Consider the following 26,156-nt stretch of genomic DNA (forward strand, 5'->3'; position numbering starts at 1 on the left):
TTCTTTAGCATTATATTTTAATTGAATTTGAAGATCTTGACATTTTTGTATCTTCAGTGGAAACACTTTTTCATACGTAGCATGGTCTTGTGAAATACATACAGTACACAAGCTGTATTTATTTACTCCTGGTCAGTTCCACAGGGCTAAATTGTATATTGCTCCAATATAATCTACAAATGAGTAATTGTTCAAAGTATTTCTGTTCCCATCGATGTCCTTTTCCATTAATTTTCTCCCTTCAGAACAGGCAACAATTCACCACTTTCTTTTAGTTCCTGTAAAGAAATATATACAGCAGTTATTCTCTATGTATATTTTGCGATCCTGCTAACAAGATTTCAATAGGGACAGTTCACGGATAAGGAAATCGATTCGCTGGCTATTAAGGGAACGCCACTAGAGGTCCCTCTTGACCAAGACACTGAAGTTCATAACGTATTTAAATTCTGTTTTGTGCCTATTTAGTAAAAGAGGAAACTTATTTAGTGAAGAGATACACCTTTAAAAGAATCGTTTGTTATCAACTTTACCAGGTAAATCCCCTGGTATATCGCCTTCTAGATGCAATTCAAGATATATTTTAGGCATAGGCAAAATTTTACAACGTCCAAAATGCCTCCCACAAAAAGAAAAAATGACTATCCATTGATAGATTCTGTTACTACCACACATTAAAACAAACAAGACAGTAAGAGACAGTAAGAGTTCTAAATAAGAGGTGCTTGCCCATATTATCTTGATGATTTAAATTCAAATTATAAGGCTGTTAACTTGCTAAAGAGCTAGATAACACCAGGAAATAGTTTTAAAATAACGTGTTGTGGAGTATATATTCTTTTCCCATCTCTCAAGAGAAACAACTGTCTCAATTTTATTACATATTATGATATATTATGGAATGCATTTTGAAACACTGACAACATTCATCTACCCATACAAGTTAGTGTGAACTGAACACAGTCCAGCAATGCCAATAGACAAATTACATTTAAATGCCAGCGAGAGAAGTATTTTGCAGCATCTCCGCAATGCCTGAGACTATACTTACTGATCACTGAAATAACCCACCCGCTTGTTAAATAAATAAAATTAAAGTAATCTATATAATTTAAGTAATACCAGTATTTTTAGAACTAAATGAGATTTATTGATTGTATCTTCCCAGGAGTTACAATGTCTGAGGAATTGGCTATAAAACATTCAGACAAGAATGGGCTCAAGAGTATTTGGGGTTTAGAACACTGTGACTGCTCTGTTACAAAAATCAAAAACCACAGTAAGAGATGCAGATCTATTTTTGTTGCTTCAGGGTCTGTTCAAACAACTACAATAAACCTTACTTTCTTCCAGGAATGAGACTGTTTGCTAGGAAAAAAAATGTCTCGCCCACCTTATTTGAGAAAAGCAATGTCAGAAGTAAAACTAGGAAGAGAAACCTGTAAAAATGCACCCACGGGGTAAAAATGGTCTTTACAGTAACAGTAACTGACTGCTGTCAAGAAAATACATTTCACTGCTAAATCTTGGCATAGGAGAATGCTAGAGATTTAGAGCTCCTTTCAACTGTGTGTTGAGCTAATAGAAGTCACAGTAAAAGCAAGCAAGTCATTCGGTTTCAAGATCTAGGGCCACTACACAGGAATTTCTGTATGTTATGGGCAGAAAACATTTCTACAGTTTGAAACAAATGGTCAATTTACATCTCCAACAAGATTCTCCCATTCTTACCTTAACAATATCCACCCCTCCAACGAGTTCGCCTTTCACATATAATTGAGGATATGTTGGCCAGTTTGAATAGGTTTTTAATCCTTGCCGCACCTAAGAAAAATAATCTTAAATGTAAACTTCAACTTTAGTAAAAGCAACAATGAAATTCTCAATGATGGAGAAGCTGTTACCTCTTCATCTTCCAGTATGTCAAATGTCTCATAATCAACGCTAGGAAAAAAAAAAAAAAAAAAAAAAAATCAACAAAATCATCTACTGTGGAGTTTTGCAATGTAAGACCCTCAAAAATTCAAAATGGGTACGTTTACAAGCTAGCTTCCAAATCACTCAGCATTAACAGGTAATAGGAGGAAAAAAGTCAATGCCTTATGCACCCAGAACTGCAATGTAAAAAATGCCTAGTTTCATGGGAAACTCCTTATAATGCACAGATGACAGCATAACGCACTAAAAAATTAATCTGTATAGCTTAGGCTCTAATTGGCCAAAATGTGTTCAAAGTAATTCCATTCACTATTAGCTTAAAAAAAAAAAAAAAAAAAAATACACCACACAAACCCCCACACACACTTGGGAGGTTTTTATTAAGGAATCAACCAGCTGCAGCTATTTCACCATCTTCACATACTACTTGCGTAAAAACACAAAAATAAAATGCCTGTGTAAATTTGATTTCTGGTTGATTTATGTATGAGGTTTGGTGTGTAATTCCTAGCATTCTGAGAACTGGCACTCTTCAATAACCAGCAAGTACATAGATTCCTGCAAGTGGACTAGGGCCAGTGATAAGGAACAATGATTTGAGTAACTGCTATTTATTTCCAAGTTGTATATTGATATATAGTTATCTATTATCTCAAAAAGCCCATTCTAACATCTAGTAATCAAGACAACAGCTTAACCTCTAACTAGCAGTACAAATGACACAGGAGCTTATTCAAAGGAAGATGATACTAATCTCTCTCACTACAAAAAGAACAGCTTTAAGGAGGAAAACTGAGGCTAGATCACTTGAGAGGCTCCAAGATTAAGGAAACAGATCAAAAGGCACTTCTCTAAGACGAGTTGCTTATCAGAGTGGAAGGATTTCTTTCATGTCAACAATCACAGCAAAAAAAGAAAAAATTCACTGCTGCAATTTTTTCTTGCTCAATCCAAGCAAGACAACCACTATGTAGCAGTGCTAAAGCAGCGTAGTATCTGACACACCACATTTGACCTGGTATCAAATGAGTGTAGTAATGATTTACACTATGGGCTTTTACATAAAGATACTTTAAAATACTCTTAAAGAAACTCATGCTTGGGGAAGTCTTCACTAATATCTTCCAAATTCTTTATTTATATAATGTAGTTTTTAAAACAGAACTGGCTGCCCAAATTCAATTAACACACCCCTACTTACGTACCCAGTACTATTCATGATTTCTATAATTTGCTTGCTGAATCCACATTTTGCCATCTAGAATGCAAAACACACGTATGTTAAAACATATATCTGCTATATTTAATCCACAAAATTCCAAGACCCAAGCTACACTAAAGCGACTACCAATTTATTGCTAGTGATGACCTTACTGGATGAGCAATACTGCTAATCCCTTTTTCATTCTTCTTCATACTCTGAGCTTTAAATAGTACTGAATGTCTCTTTCTTTATATACTTTGCTGAAATAAATGAAAACATTGAGAATATTAAACACTTTCCTCAGTTGTGGTGTGAAATGATACAAGGTGAATCTGTCTTCCAGGTTTGGCAATACTATCTTGAAAACTAGTTAGGCTTGATTACTTTCTGAATGTTCAAAAAGCCAAAGCTATAGGTATGATGGGTATAAATGTCTTATATGCATTTGTAAAATAGATGTGTTTTCTTTTGAGACATACGCTACCCTTTACTTACTATTCTGGAGAGAGTAGCAACCTATGGTCAACCGATAAATAGGTTGCATGTACAGCAACTCCCAACTGAAATGAATAATTGAAAGTATCTACTGCAAACACTTCATATTGACACTATAAGGACATAGAACATTCATCATTTCTTAGACACTGAATATTTAATCCAGACTATCCCTTCTTATTGCTGATTTCACTCCACCAGTATCTCAAGCAAAATCAAAACATGTTAAGCAACCTGCCCAAACTCTTGCTTTCTGTAGGCAAGATGCAGGTTTTAAAGGAGATAGAATTGCATCTGTTTAGAAGACCTAAGCCCAACTAGCTCATCACCACTGTTTCAGTGAGTCAGCGTAACCCACAGGGTTCCAGTGGCTATGAAATGGCTTAGTAAAACAGCCTATAACACTCTTAAAATTATCTGTTGTTAATACACAGAGAAGGCTCAGGGAACAAACAAGAAAATGAAATGCAAAAACAAGTCACATGAACGAGCTCAGTCCCCTACCCCTGTGTCCCTTTAAAGAAGTACCGTATAAACAACTCCTATAACATGCAATCACTAACTACAATTATTGTTTAAGGTACACCACTCCAATGAAAAGTCTGAGTTAGGTGCTGTTCAAGTAATTTTGACAGGAAGAATTGCAGTGCCTTGCTGTTCAAAAGGGAGTATTTTATCCCCTGGTTACTTTGTTTGAGTATGCAACACAAAGCAATAGACTGACCTTTTGGTTTAGTCATTTGTTATTATTTTAATCCTAACTGTTAGCAGTTGTCTGTCTTCAGTCACTACCTTTATTTCAGTGAGCAAGATAATTAAGTGCAGCTTAAAGACACCAGGCATAGACTATTCCGTACGCACAAGAAAGACAGTGGATCATTTATGGTATGTGGCATTATACTTCAGCCTTAAAAACATCTAGCAGCATTTTTTAAATGCAGTTGTGAAAGCGTAATAAAGTCAGAGAAATTAAAAAGGATAGGACACCCAATCCAACTAGGTCAACAGAGGGAAATTTCAAGAAACATGCGGTAAGAGATAAAGTTCCGAACAACACTCAAGTGTACGCCTCAAGTAGGACAGCCATCAGGGGCAAGCACTCAGAACCTCAGGAGAAAATCCATTATCTGCAGAGACAATCAATAACTAAGACCAAAAAGACATGCACCGTTCTTCCATTCATTCCCGAATTGTAGATCAATTGACGGACATCACTGCAGGGCATCACATTCCCTGATTTTACTGTAACACAGCTATCAGCATTTTAGCAATATGTATCCATCAGGTAAAACAGGGACTGCTTATCTATGGCTTATAGAAGCGCCAAATAAAAAGACAAATAACTAACTTCCCAGCACCATTAATTTTAATTAAGCAAGGAAAGCAAGGGGAAAAAGGTAATTGTCACTGTTTAAAAAACTGTTTAAATATAATATATTCTGCGACACTTAATCTTACCTGTTTGCTTCCCTTCATAAAAAGCATCACAGGAGCTTTGTTTATCAAGATTTTAAGCCTACAGAAGGCACAAAAAAAGACATAAAACAGCTTGGTTATTATCCCAAGCTTTGTTTCAACAGGAAAACAAAATGCAAAAGTGGAAAGATAGCAACTTACAGCTTTACCAAATGCATTTAAAGCATTATTATAAGCAACTCTATTCATTTACATTGCTTACAGTAACGCTAGTGAATGAATCTGAACCATCCTGTTACTTTTAGAGCAACAATTTACTTTTCTAGATTGATCTCTAAGTATCAAGCAGAAACGAGTTTAAGGAGAAACATCATTTTAGGATATTTTAAATACAATGTCTATATTTAGTGACATACTGCTTTTTCACATACTGAATATAATACTTAGCATTTCTCCTTCTCCATGTGAGAATTTTTGCAGAGTAAGAGCCATATCTATTGTCCATCAGTCATAAGATCTATGGACTTACGGACTAGGGACTAACCACTACTGAAATTCAAGGATAGGTCTGCTTTGCCCCATTGTGCCCTGTCCACTTCTGGTCTACCTGCACAACTCTGACACTCCCCAGCTTTCCCTCTCCTTTTAGGAAAGGCTTTGTGACAACTGAGGGAAAAAGTTAGCAAAGACTTCTATCCAACAGTTGCCTGCTAAGGGCAAACTACCCTCTATAAAATCCGTAACAGGTGATCATTTTCTGTAAAAGATCGCTTTGCATGATGCGCAATGTAAAAAGAATCCAGGGTCTTTGCAAAATAAAACTAAACAAAGTTTTGTTGGTGACCTACAGCCTTTGCACATGTAAACCTCAAAACAATTTTTCCAACCAAGTTGTCTCCAGGTTAAAAAGCAACAACAAAACTAACAGCTACAGTAATCTGAGCTGGTTCCCCAGCTGCCAGATCTGTTTCGTGAAACCAAGCTGATTTCCAGAGTCCATTTTCAAGGGTATTTTCAAGCGAAGAAGATGCAGTTAATTGATGGGAAGAGATTGAGTAAAGGAACATAATTTAGCATTCAATAGATTCTACTACTGATATGCCTTCATTTTATTAAGTCTTAACATGTTTGAGTAACTACCTCATAGGGTTTTTCTTAGGGTGACTGATGGACTGAATATAGTTCGAAAAATATGTCAGTTGCTCAGAAGTTAAGTATGAGGTTAGCTATGAAGAAAAACTAATCTGTGCCATGCAAAAAGAACTTCCCAGTTGTCACCAGAAAACAGACCTCAGCCAAATGTCATGTGTTAACCCAAGAAACAAGCACCTACTAAAAGATGAAGAACAAACTAGGCAACAAGAAGCTACTTGTGACTTGTCTGGTGAATTTTTAGCCAGTTTGCCTTCAGGCCACTTCTACATCAAAATTTGATGAAATTGATAATAACTTCACACACCTGTTCAAAAGATGCTGCTACTGCTTCTTTAGGGAGACATTTAGCTATACCAACAATTTTAATCTATTAAAACACATTAGGTAAGCAAAGGACATTTCCCATTACCTTCTTTCCCCAAAAAGATTAAGCAAAGCAAAGAACTACGTATAAATGCAATAAAGTTGCAGCTTATGCAAGTTTGCAAAAAGGAAGGAGTAGACTAAAGGAAGCTTTCTAAAATAAGTTTTTAAAAGGCCATACTGAGACAACCTCATCTTCACCTATAATTTAATCTCAAACTGCAAAAGGTAGCGATTCCTTTCTGTGGCCTTGGTGAAACAATTTACAAGTTACTCTACTAGAGTAAAGGTAAACCTCAGCTGCAGAACAAATTAAAAAGGAATTAATACACAGGTGTAAAAGTAAGTGTACTTTATCACCATATCGAAATGGTTTGCATTAAATTATTTGTCCGCTGTGCTGAGAAGGCGACAGAACCAGAACCAGACACATCTAGAGCACTGTAAAACTTGCTCTTACCATCTTCAGACAGCAAGAGGGAATCCATGCAAACATATTTGCCTTCACGGTACAGGCCACCTTCTTGGTAAACCAGTCGCCCTTTCCATGTCTTAATGGCACTATTCACATAAAAACTAGGAAAAAAAGCCACATCTACTAGCAACTTCCCAAACAGAATTTGTCAGATATCTGGAGCTTGACTGCCTGGGGCACGTCAGAATTTCAAACAAGGGCGAATCTTCAAATGGGAAGGTTAAAGAAGGGCAAATTGGCTTCTAGATATTACATCTGATTCAGGAAGCAACACACTTCTGCTGCAGCAGCATATATTCATGTTGCCAAGGTGAAAGAAAACAGGAACTGAAGGACATGAGTAATCAAGAAAAACGAGGAGACAAGCTTAGATATTTTCTCCAGTGACATCATAGTTATGAAGTCTATGCCAAATGAAGCTAATGAAAGCTACTAATGTTTAAAAGATTATTTTCCCAGTTATCTTTAAAGAATCAATTCTTAAAAGAGAGACAAGAAGGAATATATATATTCCTGCTATAATTAAAAGTTAACAAACTACAAATATAATAAGTAAAGCCTATTGGAACAGTGTAGCTTAATACATAAATATAAAGCTATAGCGTTATAAAGTGATGCTTACTGTATAGAAAACAGAACATATTAAACAACTGCAGGAGTTCTGTAATTAAGGAAAATCTTGACAGACTTCTGATAAAGTCAAAGAACAGCAATTTGTATAGGGTGTTCCCCCAGTATAAATGAACATACAGGAAACCTCAAAAATTGGCACCCCTAAAATAATGACATAATACATCACACCTGTCCTCCAACTTCTGTGCCTTCGGACAGACTGTGTCCAGTTCTCCAGATGCCTCGAGTTCCTAGGGAGATTGGGGAGAAGAAAAATCAGATGTAAAAAGCAAGAAAAGCATGCTTCTGACAACTAACAAGATTAAGAATTTCTCAGTTTCTAACCTTGACAATATCAAGTCCACCTATAAGCTCTCCAGCTACATACAACTGCGGGTAAGTTGGCCAATTAGAATACGTTTTCAGCCCCTGACGAACTTCTTCATCAGAAAAAATATCAAAACTGCTAAATGAAATACCATGTTTGTTCAGTATCTCCACGATTTGTTTGCTGAAACCTGCAAACACAAAAAGAGGAATTACATAGAACTTTAAACAAAGCATTCCCACATCTGTACTAAACCTTATTAATTTAAAAAAATGCAATTCTTCTAGGTAGTAAGTTCAAAACAGCTGTAGTGTGTTATTCTTTGCTCTGTCAATATCCTCAAATATTGTAAAGGGGCAAAAAAAATGTATTTATTACTGGGATTACACAACCAAAGTATATGGACAGCTTAGTAAGTCTGGTGCTTCTCTATTTAGAGCGCTACACAGTAAGTAACCTTCATATAAGCATCTCTGTTCTTCCCACATACAATTCAAGCAAAGTTAAATGCGTTCCCTTATTCTGCCTTTTCCAGCCCTTCTTCACTGAGCATTCACAAAGAGTAAAAGCTTCCCAATGACCACAACAGCATCTTCAGTAGCCTTCTTTTCATTCCTCTAATTGCACATAGCTTTCTCTACCCCTGTCATTTCTTCCTCCAGCTACTACTGAACTTCTCCCACACCAGATGTGGATGAAGTTGACACACAAAGTGGGCACCAGGATTTAAACCCGCTACTGTGTCACTGGTGTAACTTAGAAACTTGGCTTTTGTAATGTTTTCTACTACTTTTGCTTTAAGAGCATGTCCTTTCCTACTTCATGGTAAAAGGCAGATTCCTTTATGTTCACATGAGTACTTAATATTATTTTACTACCCTTGTGACACACTCATACCATGTTTTGTTTTCCTTTATGACAGATCTTCATTATGTCCTACTCTGACAACACTCTCTCAGTAGGATATTAAGCACTGAATATTACCATGTAAAGATCCAGATTAAGTTTATTATGTGGCCAACCTGAGAAGAAAAGTTTCTCCCTTCTGTAACTAAGCATCTTTTTCCTAAGAAAATCATCGCATTATTTGTAAAAAGTTGTATGTATGAAAATTTTAATATTATAGAATTTACAGTCTATAATCACCTAAATCTTCTTATACTAGAGGGAAGCCCACACAAAATTTCACTTTCAAACAATTCTCCTTCTACTCTATTTTCAATTCACCATTCTCATTAAAGTGAAACATTAAATTGAAACATTACATTGATTTTTCTTAAAAGAAGAAAAAAATTTTTTTTAATCATTAGTCTCTACAGAAACTCCTCAAAATCACTTTAAAAAACAACACACACACACCCCCCCACCCACACCTAGGCTGTGCCCTTTACATCAACAAGTCCATTCTTTGTGGGGTAACCTGAAAGGAAACCTTAGACTGATGTTCAAAGGCACCTTCATCCACTTAACACTTCCACTGACACAGGAGCACGAACGCTCCTCCAGAGCAGACGTCAGCCTACTGGGTGCTTCACAGTGTACTGCAGATATTTACTCCGTAAGAAAACAGATGAGAAGAGGTCTGCTCTACTTTACCACACAAGGAAGCCAACGACTTGATCTTTAGGACTCATGAACGAATCTTGATTCGCAGCTCCACTGTCCCTCCACAACCTATTGCTCTGCTACAAAAATGATGCTAATTGGGAAAAAACGCTAAGTGCATTGCAATGCATTGAAAGATTTTGCAATTTTGCTTCATTTCCAACACGTGGTCTTTATCCTAAAGTATTTCAACACCTGCCACTGTTGCTTGGATGCACATCCCTTCTAAGGAAGCAGAAGCCTCCTAGACAACACTATCACATGGTTTGCAAAAAGGATCCCTGAGAATCTGTCCATAAATCAATGTGATAATAACACGTGGTTTATATCTTTGCCAACTGATCCTGTTTTGGATTCAAATGCCCTTGCAATCCTACCATTACCTCAAAGAATTCCAACAAATGCTGTGCAGACAAATGAAAACCTCTATACAAATATTAAAAAAAAAAAAGAGACAATGCTTAAAGGCTTTAATAAAGGAATAAAAAAAATACAGAAGCTTTAAATGGGAAAAAGAATCAAAGTGCCATAGAAGAATAACCTTTGATTTCAGCTTGCAAGACCACCTATTAGTTTTTGAAATATGGATTTTTACTACAGCTTTCTGCAGTTTTCATGATCTGCAATTTATTGAGATATGAAGTAACAGTATTTATATGTATGGCATGTAAGTTGCTTTTCTTTCTACAACTGAAGTGTTAAGTTCATGTACAGCCTGAAGTAAAACACAGATTCTGAAATTTTTCATACAACTGGGAGTTCATTAGTAAACAGCTAAAGGCTGATTGCTGATGGTTATTCCATCGCCAATATATTAACTCATTTCTACTGTAAGGAACTGGGGGGGAAAAAGGCTTTATTTTAGCTGTAGGCAATTACATGCAAACTAGAAAGATTGATTGGTTGTATTTCATTTTGAAGGGTTATGGCAGTAGTCTGGAAGTGTTATGCTTAGGGATAAAGTGCCAGAACAGCTTTACTTTCGTAACAAAAGATTTAGGTTGAATTTCTAAAGAAATGCCATACATGCATTCCAAGGAATGATTAAACAAAATTTTTTAAGCGGTTATCTAGACGATCACAAATGCCATTCCAGATTCTACACCAATAAAAACGCCCTAAATAAATTACAGTATTGATGAAGCAAATAAACAAATACTACCACGGTCCAAATGAATTCACTGAAATAACACAACGTACATAGCAACCACATGCAATTGCCAGTAAACACATAGCCAAGGGGGCAAACCTTACTTTACACTATGCTTAGCTGGCTTTTCCAATGAAGAAATTAGGAACAACAAGATCCCCCCAAAATACACTGCTGGATAGGGTTCCCTCTACTTGCCAACTGCACTAAGGGCTCAAGTGCAAGCCTATTATTTGTATCAAAATAGATACAATTCAAAAATATCTTCACCTTTGAACAAGCATGGCTCCTTTTATTTAATTCTATTTTTATTACTCCTACTACTGTTATAACAGATCCATATCATCTTTGACAAAATGTTAAATTACCTTCACCTTGAAAAAGACTTTGTCTATTCTAGGAAGTTTCATGGACCCGACTTACTAACATCTCCCAACTACTGCCAGAAACTATCACAGAAGTCTAAACCAGGCATGGTATTTAACTGCAAAATTAAGAGCTCTAGGTTCAGATGATTTCATGTTGTCGTGATTTAACCTCAGGAGGCAACTCAGCCCACCCAGCCGCTCGCTCACTTCCCCGGGTGGGATTGGGGAGAGAATCAGAAGAGTAAAAGTGAGAAAACTCATGGGTTGAGATGAAGACAGTTTCAAAGGGAAAGCAAAAGCTGCGCACGCAAGCAAAGCAAAGCAAGGAATTCCTTCACCCCTTCCCATGGGCAGGCAGGTGTCCAGCCATCTCCAGGAAAGCAGGGCTCCATCATGCCTAACGGTGACTTGGGAAGACAAACGCCATCGCTCCGAACGTCCCCCCCTTCCTTCTTCTCCCCCAGCTTTATATACTGAGCATGATGTCGTATGGTATGGAATAGCCCTTTGGTCAGTTGGGGTCAGCTGTCCCACCCATGTTCCCTCCCAGCTTCTTGTGTCCCCCCAGCCCACTCGCTGGTGGGGTGGGGTGAGGAGCAGAACAGGCCTTGACTGTGTGTAAGCACTGCTCAGCAGGAACGAAAACATCCCTGTGTTATCAACACTTTCCCGCACAAATCCAAAACACAGCCCCAGACTAGCTATGATGACAAAAATGAACTCTGTCCTAGCCAAAACCAGCACATGTGTTGCATTACATTTTAATACTTCCAATTCTAATACATACCTCTATTTAGGTAAGTACCTCCTGTGCACTTTTCATGGGGTACCAGGGATCAACTGTAAGAAGTAAAAGCTTGAAGAAATATCTACTTTAGCATATTAAGACACGCAAATGAACTTGTGCTACACTCTTAAGTTGCTTTCCATATTGAGTTTATGAAGTTCCTAACTATCCCTAACCTTGATGCCTCAACGTCTTTTTTGGTTTGTGTTTTTTGTGTTTTTTTTTTTAAAATAGCCTCAGAATTCTCTCCCCTCAAAAATTCAAACATATGAGAAACCGTAAAGGGTCTTTTCTCTGCATAACTTTAAAATCTGCCCAGCATTCTGCTCCATGCCCTTTAGAAAGCCAGCTCTCTACTGAACACCCACAGAAATCCAAAGCAGAAATGGTGTGCCTGTGCCGTCAACTGATCACGCGGATGCAGAGGCTGACTCGGGCGTAACGGAGAACCTGGGCACACAAGCAGCTCAGAGGAGCCTCACCACTGCCTGCACACCACCTCTGAGCTCACCACGGACACAGCAAGCACCATGCTCTACTCTTACAGCTTGCCATGCACCTGCCAAACAACTCACAGCACAAGCACAGCAGGTTCACTAACAGCAGTGCCACATTAGCATCCAACACAGTTAAACTTAAAGCACATATATCTGAATGACCTAAACTGTAGACACCCCGAATGTACCCATAAATATCAGCTCATCAGAGCAGGGCTCTATTGCATACAGGTAGACTTCACAAGCCTACTTCAGAATAAGCCAGTTTCCATTCCTACAAAATTATCTACAGATTCCTATGACAATATGTAACTTTCACGCACCTATAACTGTATTGTTATGCAATACAGATACAGAATTATCTATACATAAACAGATGGAACTTCATCAGCTCTTCATAGGAGCAAATGCTTATACACAAACGGCTAGAATCCCAAGCTAATACACAACAGCGCAATGAACGTGGAAGTTCTGCAATTTGTGGTTATTTCTGAAACTGTTTCTACTGAAGTGATTTGGGACCTACTAGTGCATTGAAATGAAACAGCAGCCTTGAAATTAGAAAGGGAAAAAGGAGAGCAACAGAGTGTGCAGATATCAACACAGTAGAAGCCCAGTACAGTACAGGAAACCTCAGTACATACAGGATCTTGCACTTCCCCCCATATTTCTAGAACTCTTTTACAGCAACATCTGAAAAAGCAGACTGTAAAATGGAATGCAAATATTTTAAAAGCAGCTGAAAGTACTTAGGTATGGAGGGCAGGGGCAATAAGAAAAGCTGTACACAAGCCGTAAGCAAGTGCTTCATTAACCCAAAGTAGCCTGGACCAAGATGCAAGACTCCTCTCACTCTGCCAGGGCTGGATTACTCTCTACAGCGCATGGCCCAGGCTGACACACGTTTGGCACGCTTTAACCACTACTTCTCTTTCAAATGTTGTTTCATGACTTTTACATACAAGTCTTCCTTCTCAAAAAGGGCAGCATGCACTATACTAAACTCCCTCCAATCAATAGTGCTTGACAGACAGACTCTCTTCCTTTCCTGCCCAATGTACACTATATCAGTCCAAACCTTCTCTTCGTAATTCAACCCAGACAGGCCCACTCAGCAGCTTCACCACTGTTACCACTCTGTGCAGCTCCCTCATTTGTCAAGCACTAGTCCTGACCCAAAACGACCTGAAGTTAACAAAAAGACTCTTTATTTACTCTATGGACCCAATCCTCAATTTCAATAACTAGAACTATATAGAACTACATAAATGGCTCTCCTGTGATAGAATGCCTTCACAGATACAATGCAAAATAGCAGAGGCTGTTTGGCAAGTCACGTGTCACAAATCTGCGTTATTCTCACTTCACCAAATCAATGTGTTCCATATCATTATCCTTCCCCTATTTTAACAGTACATGGTGATACGACAATTTGAATCCTTCCAGATTAAGATAAATGGACAGAATGTGTAAAAACAGTTTCTTTTAGGTCCTTTTATACTATTTCATCCATTTCCCTTTACACAGTTCTCCACTCAGTTTCTTTTGGAAACTTCCTGGACACACTCCAACAGAAAGCACAAGAAGCAGCTACATGGGGGATGTCTGCACTTGAAACAGTTAACTGAATTTAATACTCAAAACCATGGTGAGATCTTCCACAGCTGGAATATTAGCAGCACATGCACACCACAAGGATATTTGGCAATTATGTGAACACAGCACCAATAAATCACCACATCACGCCAACAGTTCAAACCAAGCACTCGTGGACTCCTGACCAGACACAAGCAGCACTGCTCTCTCCAGGCTGCACCTGCTGAGCCCTTACCAGAAGGGGGTCAAAAAGAATAGTTCCATGAGTCCTCATTTCCCTCCTCAAAGTGTTTTAAACACATTTAATTCACATGCATCTCTGCCACGATATAGAAACATTTATGATTAATCTTTCAAGCCTGCATATGCTACCGTAATTCATGCACAGATGGACAAAACAGGTATTTTCATTATTTGTTTTTAGACACAAATAACTGAGGTTTTGCATGACAATTTAACTTCTTGAGCAGTTAGCATCTCTTTATTGGTTCCGTAATTATATGCCACAGGCCTTTCTTCAGAAGCTTGGCTGTAAGGAGCTAACTATTGCTAATTCTTTTCTTACTCTCCAGTTATCTTTCACAATTCCTTCATCTCTTTGGCCCAGCAACATAGTTGCTATGATCTGCCCCACAGGATACATGTTTGCTAGGCAAAGGAAACCCATCTTACTCATCTGGGTGTCAGCTTCTGCAAAGAAGTAACTGTAGCAGTTGCAACATTTGATCTCTAGACCAATTTGGGGAGAGAAAGGAGGTAAAAGAAGTCAACGAAACTTTTTTCCCCATTGCCTTTCCCTCCCCTCAGTTTTAGAATTTTATAATTATATTTTATTGCCACCATCCCCAGAATAAGACCTTTTCAGTCTTCCCATTCCAAGTGAAGCTCTGGAGATGAGGAACGGTTGTTTTTCCACACTGCGTTTTGCTCTTTGTTTTTTCAGGATGGAGTATGGGCCTTAGGGAACAAATGGACGTGAAAATAGCAGCACAGAAGCTAGCAGCTAAATGTTCACTTCTGCAACATATCAGTAGAAAAAGATTGGTGGGTTAGAAGCAGACTGACAATTGAAGATAAACTTCAACAGGGCAGGCAAGGATTACAGTCACAGGAGACAACCTGGAAAGTGTTGTGTTGTTAATTGCCAAAACGATGCCCCCAGAGCTACACCAAACAAGAGGGAGCCATACCCAAACAAGAGCTGCCAAGAGTGCTGTTTGGTCAAGCCATCTCTATCCTGCATCAGTGTTACTCTACTGATTACCTCCTGCAGCTCACCACAGAAGACCCTACAAAATCAGTTCTGCAATGCAACTTCTTGAGACTACGTGAGCAGAAGGATGCTAACTTCATAGTACTGAAAAATTTGGGGTTTTAACATTTGTTCACATGCTTTCTGTATAGACCAACACTTCAAGTTAGCTAGGAACCAAGCACTCTAAACAGTGAGCAAGGGTTAAGAGCGCTAGGTTTAAGAAAAGGCATTTCCACTGTAGCAGAAACGCATGCTACTGGTCTTTCAATTTTACCAGCTATAGCATAGTTTGATTTTCTTTTTCCAAATGGCAACAGTAATCCCGGATGTTAGTCAATGCTTGTTATTCCTTGAATTGAAATGTTCTCTTCAGATTATTTTACATTTTCAACATGTGTAACTTGATGCACAAAATATGTCATGAATAAACACTGAGCTACCTCAGGAAAAGTGTCCTAGTTCAAGGACAGCATTGCACATCACATATTCTTTAGAAAGCCCCTAATCTCTGTGATTCCATTTCCAAAATTTAACTAAGGGAGTAGCAAGTCTCTAGCTGCAGATAAGCAATATGAAAATTAACGTTTCATTAATGTTCCTAGGCATACAAGACGCTGTTGGGATGTATGTCCCCAAAACTGAGTAAACCTGACAACCAGCCCAAAGCAAGTGCTGCCACATTGAACACGAACTTCAGAAAACCCTTACCACAGCGAGGTTCTTTTGGAGACCCTTTCATAAACAGCATGCAAGGGGCAGCATTGATGAGTTTCTTCAGACGCACGTTCAGATCTTCTTTTGCACTGTCATTAGAGCCAGCAGAAACGGAACTGCTGGACGCATGGCGCTGCACTTTTTTGGTCAGCTCTGGGGCATGTGCGCCATCTAATCTGTCAATCTTCTGAGAATTCTAAGGAAACCAAAACACAGGCTCACGTTAAAGGATTAAATTCAGAACTTGTACTGTAATAAAAAAAATAGCAAAACCACCATATAAAGTATAGATTTTCAGATGCAGGGTGGATTAGCGTATTGATCTTTTAGCCAGTCTTTAGTTCCGAGACTCATACCATTCTGTTGGCTGGCTACTGGTAATGCTAGCGAATTTGATATTAGAAGAATTTATTAAAGAAAACATTTTGAATTTTATTATCGCAGGCAAACATGACCCAAACACTTATCATTTCAACCAAAAGATTATTTACTTGGGTTTTTGCCATGTTGTAGAACTATAGCTAGACAAGGAAACATTACTGGAAATTTTTTTACCCAATACAAGGTATGACAACCAAAATAAAAACTATGTAAAATCCCAAAGCAATTAAGGAAGCTCTGAAATATTACATATAAAGTGTAAGAATCATTTCTATCTACTTTTGTAGATATCCAGGTTCCACTGGATAGACTTAAATCAGATACATGTGTGTTTCTTCACTGAGAAAGTTCTTAAGGTTCTGCTCTTCCGTTAGCAGTATTAAAAAAGTATACATATTAAGAGTCCACATGCAATCCATTTTCTCTTAAATCCGTTTCCTCTTACCTTAAAGAATAAGAACGTTGGAACAGAACTAATTCCATATTTTTCAGATACTTCAGGCACAGCTTCAGCTTCCAGCTAAAAAACCAAAAAACAAAACAAAAGAAAAAGAACGAGAAAAAGATTATTTTCATAATCTTCTTTAAAGTTTGACTGTGGATGTCAATCCTGTCTAGAATGTTCTTCTAGGCATTTTATACATTTAAAAAGGATTTGATGCAGAAGTTTGTGACACATTTGCATTTAAATGAGACTCACTGGGTTGGCGTGTCATCCACTGAGCCTACACAGTGTCAAAACAGGTTCAGAGGTTTTTATTTTGTTGCACATTTCAAAAGATGCCCAGAGGCTGCGAATAAAATTTTTGGTGCACTAGTGACCTAGTAAATTTTCAATCATATGCAGCTACTACTATATTGAAATCCATAAATCATTGACCCCAGTTATGTCATGATTACAGTGCTTATTTTCTGCCCACAGCAATTCTTGCTGTTTGCTCTATTGACTAATTTCAAGGGGCAGTACATCATGACCGACATTTGCAGCCTTCTGCAAATTATGAAGAAAAAAAGGAGTGTTTCTTCAATAAGCTATTGATGTCTACCAAATTTTATTTTTAACTCCTGCACAGCTACTGAGTATTGAGTGGCAAGCTTATTGAGATTATTGGTTCTAATTTTATTCAGCATTCAAATACATACCTTGAAATTATATCAGTAGTAATTTGCCAAGAAAATACCTCTTTTAATTAACTCAAATTTGTGATTTTCTGTACATAGGCTAAAAGCTTACTTGAGTGACAGAAGATCTAGTACAAGGTCGTTTAAGACACTAGCTCTGTAACAACTGCAGAGTTAACGGTTAAAAAAAGCAGTAATGGATCTAAACATTTCAAACAGAAACATGCAATCCAGTGTACAGAAGAAAAAGCCTTTCAAATTCTTATTCCACAAACCATAGTGTATGAACAAGCACCAAGAGAGCTACTTAACAGTTTGCTCCTGCCCACCCCTGTCTATCCTTACATATTTTAGAAAATACTGCGATTGTTCTCACTATTAACCGAAATGTAGTGAACCTCTGAATATTTTAGTATTACAGCACGCCTTGATTTGCTCCAACTATATAGGCTCTTAATGAACTCACTAAATACCAAAGCAACCCAGCAGAGTAAGTCAAAACTGGCAGTCCAAGCTTCACTTCTATTTCTGTAAATCAATGCTCCAACAGGATCAACCGAGAAACTAAAGCTATAAATAGAACGCTCTAAGTAGATTCCAATTATCTGTTCTCTTTCAAGTGGCAAATTATTAAATGATTTCTACCTATAATATTAGTTTTCTTTTCCAGTAAAATTTCCTACCTACTTGGATACTTATGTTCCACTCTGGTGAGGTTCACACATACAGAACAGATTTAATTCCATATTTCAGTAACTTGCTCTTATTGGTACAACTTTCCAAAACATTGTTTCTAACTGTTTCTGGATCTAAACGCACTTTCACTTTAACCAAGCCAAGGATCTTAGAGTTAGGCTATGCAACAACTAAAATGAGAAACTGCATTTAGAAAGACTTCAAGATTTAGCAACAGTTTTGAAGTTCATTTCATTATTACTTAGCTCTACTCCAGAACGTAACCGTTTATGATTTGCAAGGCGGTGTACTAGTCTTGGTCAGTCATCTATAACCGTCTGATGAGTTAACAGGTTCTTGCCAATTAAAAGGCAGACTGGCTATTCTGGAGCACACACCAAAACCCCACAAAGAACTTCCAAAATCAAATATGTTCCCCATGAGGAGACACCGCCCCCCCAAAAAAAAAACCCAAACCAAAAACATATCAAGAAAATTCACCCAAGTCTTTCAGTAGCTTATTTTCTCTAAGTAATATGGGGGGTGGGGGGGTGGGGGGGGTGGTGCCATTGTCTTAGTCTTTGCAACACTTGATCACTTCGGAACCTTGTTGTTAAAAAATAAATTACAGCTGAATAATAAGAGTTATAAATAAGTAATAGATGAATATGAATAATAAAGAGGCAACAGAGTTTTCAAACTTTCTTGGGCCTACTAAAAGCAACTCTATATAAAGCATCTTGAATTTTCAAAATGTTGAAAATCAGTCTTTTGAAGCTCTAAGTAATAAAATACTACCATTAAAATAGTTCTGGCCTTCTGTTCTACAGAGAGAAATACTAACTGAGAGAGGAATCATGAAAAAAACCACAAAACCTAAAGGCTGCAAGAAATCAAATTAAAATACTCACACACAGCTGGCTGCTCCATTACTCCCTGCCCTCATAATCACAGAAGTGTCTCATTAACAAGAGAAAGTTGTTTTAAAATGAACAGCATGTTGATGAAGTGCATTCATTTTTTCCTCCACACTGGTTCTCTTACTAGGATGTGCAGACGATCTCACAAAAATATAGCATCTCATTTGTGTTCATACCATCCAGCACTATACGACTGTCATCTTAGAGTGACAACATTGCACAGACTGAAATTTATCTGCCTTTCAAGTTCATGAAGATTACTGTTCATCTTTAGTATCAGACAGAAAATCTCTACGAGTTCTGAGATCTATTTAGCTAACCAATAACATCACGGGAACAAATGAAATCTCCAGCACACCTGAAAAGAACAGCGCTGCCAAATTAATCTCAAACCCAGGGATAAAAATCATGCTTTAAAAATACAGCTATCTACAGAACTGAAGGACTGAGACATTGCAGGCACAGAGAAATTTAAAAGCCTACTTGTTAGTGGAGCAGCTAGTCAAAAAAATCCTTCATTGCATCTTAGTAGACTGATTTTTTTCTTTCTTTCTTTTTTTTTTTTTCTTTAAACCACACAATAAAATGATGGTGTTATTTAAGCTTGCAATATCAAGTTTGGAAAGATGAACCTAGAACTTTCATCCCACAGATTTTTTATTAATCTCTTGCATATGTTCAACTCACATCCTTAAACATGAAGCCATAAAGAAACTTCAGAAACAACTTTACCCACATTTTGTAACACTTTACTCATACTTTGTAATAATGGCTCTCCTCTGTTTAAAACAAGCTCAACTGTCCGACTTACCTTCACAAATGTAACCTGCATGTGTTCCTTTGCTAGTGCTGCCATAACCTCATTCATCTGAGCACATTGAGGAGCCCACGGTGCCCAAAAGTGGACAACTACAAGGGACCTATTAAAAAAAAAAAAAAGAAAAAACAGTAACAGCATTTATTTTTAAAAAAAGAATCATGCAATATAAAAAAGTTTGACATGCCATGCAAAAAAACCCCACAAACAAACAAAAAACGAATAAACAAAAAAACCACACCACCCACGCCATCTTCCTGAGGAAAAAGAAAATCAAACAAGTGAAACCAGGAACGTTTTCCACGACTTGCACAGAGGAGGACTTTAATGCTTTTTCAGGAAACATTCCAAAACCCAACCAGCACTGTTAAGGCAATGCAATACAAAGAAAAACATCATCCTGCATTTTGATAGTAAAAGGTCATTCCATATGAACATCAGACAGGAAGAAGAACAAGCAGAAACACTAAAGGTCAAGTCATACACCACAGGACGCAGATTTTGAAGCACCTGTAGGCCAAGCGTTCAGAATCACTCTTGGGCATCCCGCATCTCTTCCCAGGCCAGCTTTCTACCTTCAGAAGCTCTGGGAGCTCCAGAGCTCAGCAGCTTCATGCTAGAGGCTGCACCATTGCTTTTCTCCTCTCAGTGCCACTACTGCCTCTTTACTACTTACCCAGGAAATAAGGTAGTAACTTTTCAAGTCTACTGGGACTTTTCTAAAAATACAGTACTTTTGTGCTGTGATGTTATTTTCTGCTTTTATTAGCGTCAACTCCTTATTCCTCTTCCAGCTTCCCTTGAATGTTGGTATTGATTATACACAGCATTTAAAGATGAGAAGTCACATGTGTGAACAGAAATCCCATCAAACTGGGTACCACAAGGTAGTTCTCACAAGCTTAAACCAACACACTTTGATGACAACAGTGACAAGATATTTGCATCTAATTTTCAATTCAATTTTCCAGGTTTGCTGAAGTCAAAGCCACTAGATAATAGGGGATAAAGAATAAAAGACATACAATGTACTACTTTTAATCTACTTAGAAAGAGATATAGAAATCAAGTCAACCATACCACAGAAGCCATTTAGTGTCTTTTATTACTAAATAATGGAAGCTCATTATAAATGTTAATAGCTATGTGGGCAGCATGACATTCATACTGGACCAGTTAACAGCTGTGTTACCTGACCACATACTCTGAATACAGCGCCAAACTCAATTCAGACACAGAACTTTAAAATTCATAAACTTGATCTTCCAAAGCAGTTCTAGAAAATTTTGGTAGAAATATAATAGGATAGCCTCTTTTTTTTTTTCCATCATGCCACCAGTCAGACCGTGGTTCTGCTTCGAAAGCCAATTAAAACTGGCAAAGTTTACAGGCTAGTAAAAACTTAAATTATGGAACAACAAGGCAGTTCTATTCTTCTGCAAGTGCCAGCCTTGCAAATTTAGACCTGAGCTCAGGAACAGTTCAAGACATCTTCTCCAGGGCTGTCATCTGTATAAATTCTTCCAACACTCTTGTACACAAGTCACCAACAGCAATGATCCCAAAGGCAAACCATCTCTCTTTAATTACAAGAAAATAGCTGTATGCTTCTCTGAACTGATTTCACTGCTCACAACTGACACTAGCGTTTAAACCCCAGTAAAGGCTCATTTAAGTGATTTACTCTTTACTTACAAATGGGATTTGATATGGACTCCTTGAGAAACCTGAGACCACACGTCACTGCTCAGAGTAAAATCTTAACCGCAAAACTCTGTTTCAGCATGTAAACTTGTATAGCAATGTGGGCTTTTTGTGGGGCCCACAAAAAGAGCAAATGAAGAGGCAAATTACAGCACAGGTAGCTCATGCAAGAGCCTTACCCGTCCTCATAGCAGATAGGTCTTCTGAATATTACTACAGCTGTCAGGTCATACAGACACGTTTTAATTAAGACTTTGGAGCCAATGGGGACAAGCACTTCACATCATGCTGCAACCAAATTTTTTGCCACACAGTAATGAGGTGAAAATAATTAGGTAAGTTAGGAGACAGGGGGGAGTCATTTATATGTATGAGAACACCCAGTCACAACAGACAGAAAATTTTAAATTAAAAAAGCAGCAGCAGTTAAATATTTCAGAAGACAGACCAAGCTCTGGTGCAGAGAATCATCAGAAGTTTTTGCTACAGGATTGGTTTTCCTGTACTTGTTCATCACATCCTTCATTTGAAATACCAATTTTGAGACCTCTTCCAATATCATTCTTAACGTATGCTCTGTTTACTGACACTGCTAAGAGCTCAGAGAAGTTGTTAAAAACAGATCAAGGATGGACAAAAATACTTTTTTTTTTTAAATCAAGTTTTATGACAAAACAGTCTAATCTACTTAGATCTACTACAGTTTTTACAATTACAGAGAATAAAGTTGCGAAGCTGTCACTGCAACTGCACAATGCCTGTACATTTAAAAAAATAATTTTTACATCTGTTAGGCTACAAGTAGGACAAGAGAATACTTCCACTGGCTAAAAACAAACAGCAGGAGAAAGGAGAACAGAGAACATAAAAGTAGCATAGCGGCTATGCATCAGGCCAAAGCCCTAATAAATACCTTGATGTCCTTTCCTTCCACTAACTGCACACAGGAATGCATACCCTTCCCCTGCTACCATGAAGTATTTCACAAGTGCTCAATTTAATTTAGAACGCAGAGCGGGACACATCTGACCACATTACTTGTCATGAGCTGACATCTGAGGAGGAAGAATCACATGGTTATTTAATCCTAATTCCATCAGAGCCTATTCTTTCCTTACCAACACATAGCTGCAATGCACTTAATTTTTATCTTCATGAAGAACATACTTTAAATTAATTTGCACCAAGGGTTTTGGGGTTTTTTTTTTTTTTTACAGGTTCAATCACAGAACGAGTCTAATTTTGCAATTAGACTGCCCTCTTGGTATCCGAACACTTTAAATTAAACTTGAAAAATAGCAAGAGTAATTCAAAACATTAAGAAAGGAAGAAAACAGAGTTAGCAAAATGAAGCCCATAAGTGATTCCAAACAAAGTATTTCTTACATTCAATTAAGATATTTCTAAAAACTCTACTATTTTATAGAAAAGAGGATTGTAACAAAAAGCTTATGACAAGTCCCAAAGCTTCTCTTCCTGTATCATTTCATATTTCACCTTTTGGAGGAAAAGCTGAGGGCCCAAAAACAAAGTTAACTTTCTTTAATATAACTTTTTAAAAACTTTAGTAGCAGAAGAGAAATCAGAAGGACATATCACACATTTTCTGCAGAGAAATAAAAAGCCCAAAGTCTTGTTTCTATAGAGTATTTAAAAAAAAAAAAAGGTTGAGACAGACTCAGAAAGTATACCTTTAAAACAAAGAGTCTGTTGACTGTAAAACCAAAATAGCAAGACATTCTCTGATAGGGATATCCAGAAAACAATGACTCCGTAGGTCACCCTCCTTTTGGGCCACGATACAAGTATCCTGTAAGTATTTATAATCTTTCTGCCAGGCAGCCCGAGTTACTTTGTTTTAGAAGAATCAGCTTATAAAACCTAGTCTAAGTAAAACAATAGATTACAAAGCAATAACAGAAGTGGTTCAATACTTTTGAAGACATTGGCTCAGTTCATCTTTTGCAACCGCAAAATCTAGATGCATTTTGAAAAAAATTAAACCTTGACATTTACGCTTATTCCATAACACAAAGCTTACTAATAACTTGACGTCAGAAAGATGCGTTTTCTGGAACAAGAACTCCTATGAAATTAAGCGTCAACGTAAAATGCTGGCAGTTACAGCTGATTAGCAGTAATTCTATTAGTTTGGAAAAATCAAGAAGTCCATTTGAAAAAAAAAAAAATTAGCAGTAAAATAGCATTAGGCCTAGCCTTAAAAATTCAGCACATTTTTTGTCTTAAGCTTTATCTTTCAAGAGAAAAATACTTCCTTGAAGAAACTTTCTCTTTTCCCACTTTATTAAGTGAATGTTTAAAACTAGTTTGTTTTTACACCATTAATTTTCAAATTCACTCGATAATCTAAATATGGAAAGTACCTTAAGTCAGCCAATGTATATTTTTAAAGTTCTACTATCATCCAGAAAGAGGGAGATCATTAAAAAAAAAAAATCTATTATTTGAGGACCTTGTTATGCTCTGTGAGTGCAGGTTTGTTTGGTTTCTTAGTAGTAACAAAAACCAAAGCCAAATATTTTGAAATGAAGCAGAGGAAAAGAGTTATCAGTACTATCAATTAATGTTCGGACCAAAAAAAATGTGCATAAAATTATAAAGTCCATTAAAGAGAAAACTGAATCATGTTCCGTGGACAAGGGAAATAAGAGAATTACTGAGGGGTTTGTTGAAAATAACTTCAAAATACTGTGTTCGTTCCTGAAGCCATTTTCATTTCAATACATCTCGGTGAGTCTGACTTTCCTCTGGGATATCCCCACACAACAATTCAGTTGAAGATTAATTCCAGAAAAGAAAACTGAAAGTCATGCAGCAAGTTTCGAAGAATCTAGTTTCTTTTTCCCATAATCAAAACTTTCCATGTTTCCTTATGTTGGCTTTAAGAACGTGATGCTGATAATTTCATCATCCTTTTCAAACCACTCATTTAAATCAGTTTTCTCTCCTTAATCATTTAAAGGCCACTCGTTAATGCAGCAGTTAAATGACATGGAAATGTTTTTGACACAGCACCTTATTTTAATGTGCCTTACAAGACCTAGTTAAATACATACTCAGCTAGTGGATTAAAAGATATAATAATAGTTACTACACCTTTGATTCAACACGACAAACAAGCTAAGCTCATAATAACCAAACCTGTCTTCCTCCAGTAAGGCATGCGAGTACCTGCTCATCTTTAATTGCAGTAGTAGTTATTGCAACTCTTTCCTACCAAAGCGAAACACGCAGAATTTTCCCCCAAACGATCAGTGCCCAAGACTCCCAACACCAGACCAAGAGCCCCAGTCCAGTGGCTACGGAGAATCAGTGGTCCATGCTGAGAGCTACCAATGCCCTGTTACTCGTTATTAGAGCATAAAACCAGATTAATGAGAAGCCAGCCCTGTTGCATGAGAGATGAACAACTTAGTTTCGTGTTGTTTCTCAAGAAACAACCTAATGCTGCTGTTTTCATTGAAAACATTGCACAATAATTAAATTGTTTTGTTGACACCCTACGGTTCAGGGAAAAAAAAATTCTCAGGTTGCATGAAAGTTCTGTTTTGCATCATTTTCCTCCCCATCTGCCCATTCAGGCTCCCCGTCCCCTACAGAAGGTTTTGCAGCTGCAGCAGCCCTCCCCGTCTGAAGGCCTGCGCTTTCCTAGAGACTCACAAGCTGTGCCTGAGGAAATGGGGGCTTAAAAAATAATTTGCCGAAAAACAAACCCGAAGTCCTTTTCTTCAATCTCTGTGGGTTTGTTTGGTTTTTTTTTAATCTTCCCGCGGAGATTTTATTCAGCACCGGGCCTGTTTCCCTCAGCAGACACCGGCCTTTCACGGAGCTCGGGCCAAACGCGCCAAGCGACCGCGGAGCCACGTTCTGGGGGAGACCGGGACACACCCAAAAGCGCCCTTTTCCCACAGGGCCTGACGCTTCGGGACCCGCTGCAGTTACTGGCCGGGAAGCCCACGCTCTCCCGGGGAGCGGCGCAGCGGAAAGGCGGCACTCCAGGCGGCGAGGCCAGCCCTTCCAGTCAGGCCGCCCCCGGAGCAGAGAGCGGCGTCTCTCCGGCGGCGGGCCCCGCTCCCTCAGCGCCCGGCAGACCGCACCCCGTCCCCGCCAGTGCCCCGCCTCACCCGTCCTTCTGCTGCAGCAGCTGCTGGAACTGCTCGGCGGAGCCCGCCGCCGCCACCTCCCCCGCCGCCATGGCCGGACCGCCGCCGCCGCCGCCGCAGGAAGGGGGAGAGGCGCCGGGTCACGCGGGGGCGGGCCCACGCATGTGCCACAGCGGCCGCGCCTCCAGCGCATGCGCCGCCCGCCCGCGCAGGCGCCGTAGTGGCCCGCGCCGGTGGGGGGAAGCGGCAGCCATGCTGGGCCGGGCGAGTCAGCTCAGCTCTGGGCGGGCCGGGCAGCCGTCCCGGAGGCCGTCCGTCCCCGGTGACCGCAGGACACGGCAGCGAGGGACTTGCTACTCAGTTTTACTCCGCCTGGTGGATACCCAGCCCTCTGAAAGGAGGTTATTTTGCAGGCTGTGGTTTGTGGATGCCGCTTCCCTGCCCCTTCGCAGCCT

The 26,156-nt window shown here is 38.6% G+C and overlaps 1 protein-coding gene across 2 annotated transcripts; it reads right to left on the bottom strand.

Moving 5' to 3' along the window:
• Positions 1-25,859, bottom strand: GLRX3 (glutaredoxin 3). Of its 2 annotated transcripts, XM_075504313.1 has the most exons (11): positions 25,723-25,859; positions 19,868-19,976; positions 16,785-16,859; positions 15,953-16,154; positions 8,004-8,176; positions 7,848-7,909; positions 5,096-5,153; positions 3,144-3,196; positions 1,905-1,944; positions 1,732-1,824; positions 1-278 (listed from the first exon to the last, which is right to left on the bottom strand). In XM_075504313.1, the coding sequence occupies exons 1-11, from the start codon at positions 25,791-25,793 to the stop codon at positions 228-230; spliced, it is 987 nt and encodes a 328-aa protein (XP_075360428.1). In that variant the 5' UTR covers positions 25,794-25,859; the 3' UTR covers positions 1-227. The 2 variants fall into 2 exon arrangements, with proteins under 2 accessions (XP_075360428.1, XP_075360429.1); XM_075504314.1 differs by lacking the exons at positions 1,905-1,944; positions 3,144-3,196.
• Positions 25,860-26,156: the final 297 nt, after the last annotated feature.

Source organism: Mycteria americana, chromosome 6 (genome assembly GCF_035582795.1).
Source record: "Mycteria americana isolate JAX WOST 10 ecotype Jacksonville Zoo and Gardens chromosome 6, USCA_MyAme_1.0, whole genome shotgun sequence".
In the NCBI taxonomy this organism is placed as follows: Eukaryota; Metazoa; Chordata; class Aves; order Ciconiiformes; family Ciconiidae; genus Mycteria; species Mycteria americana.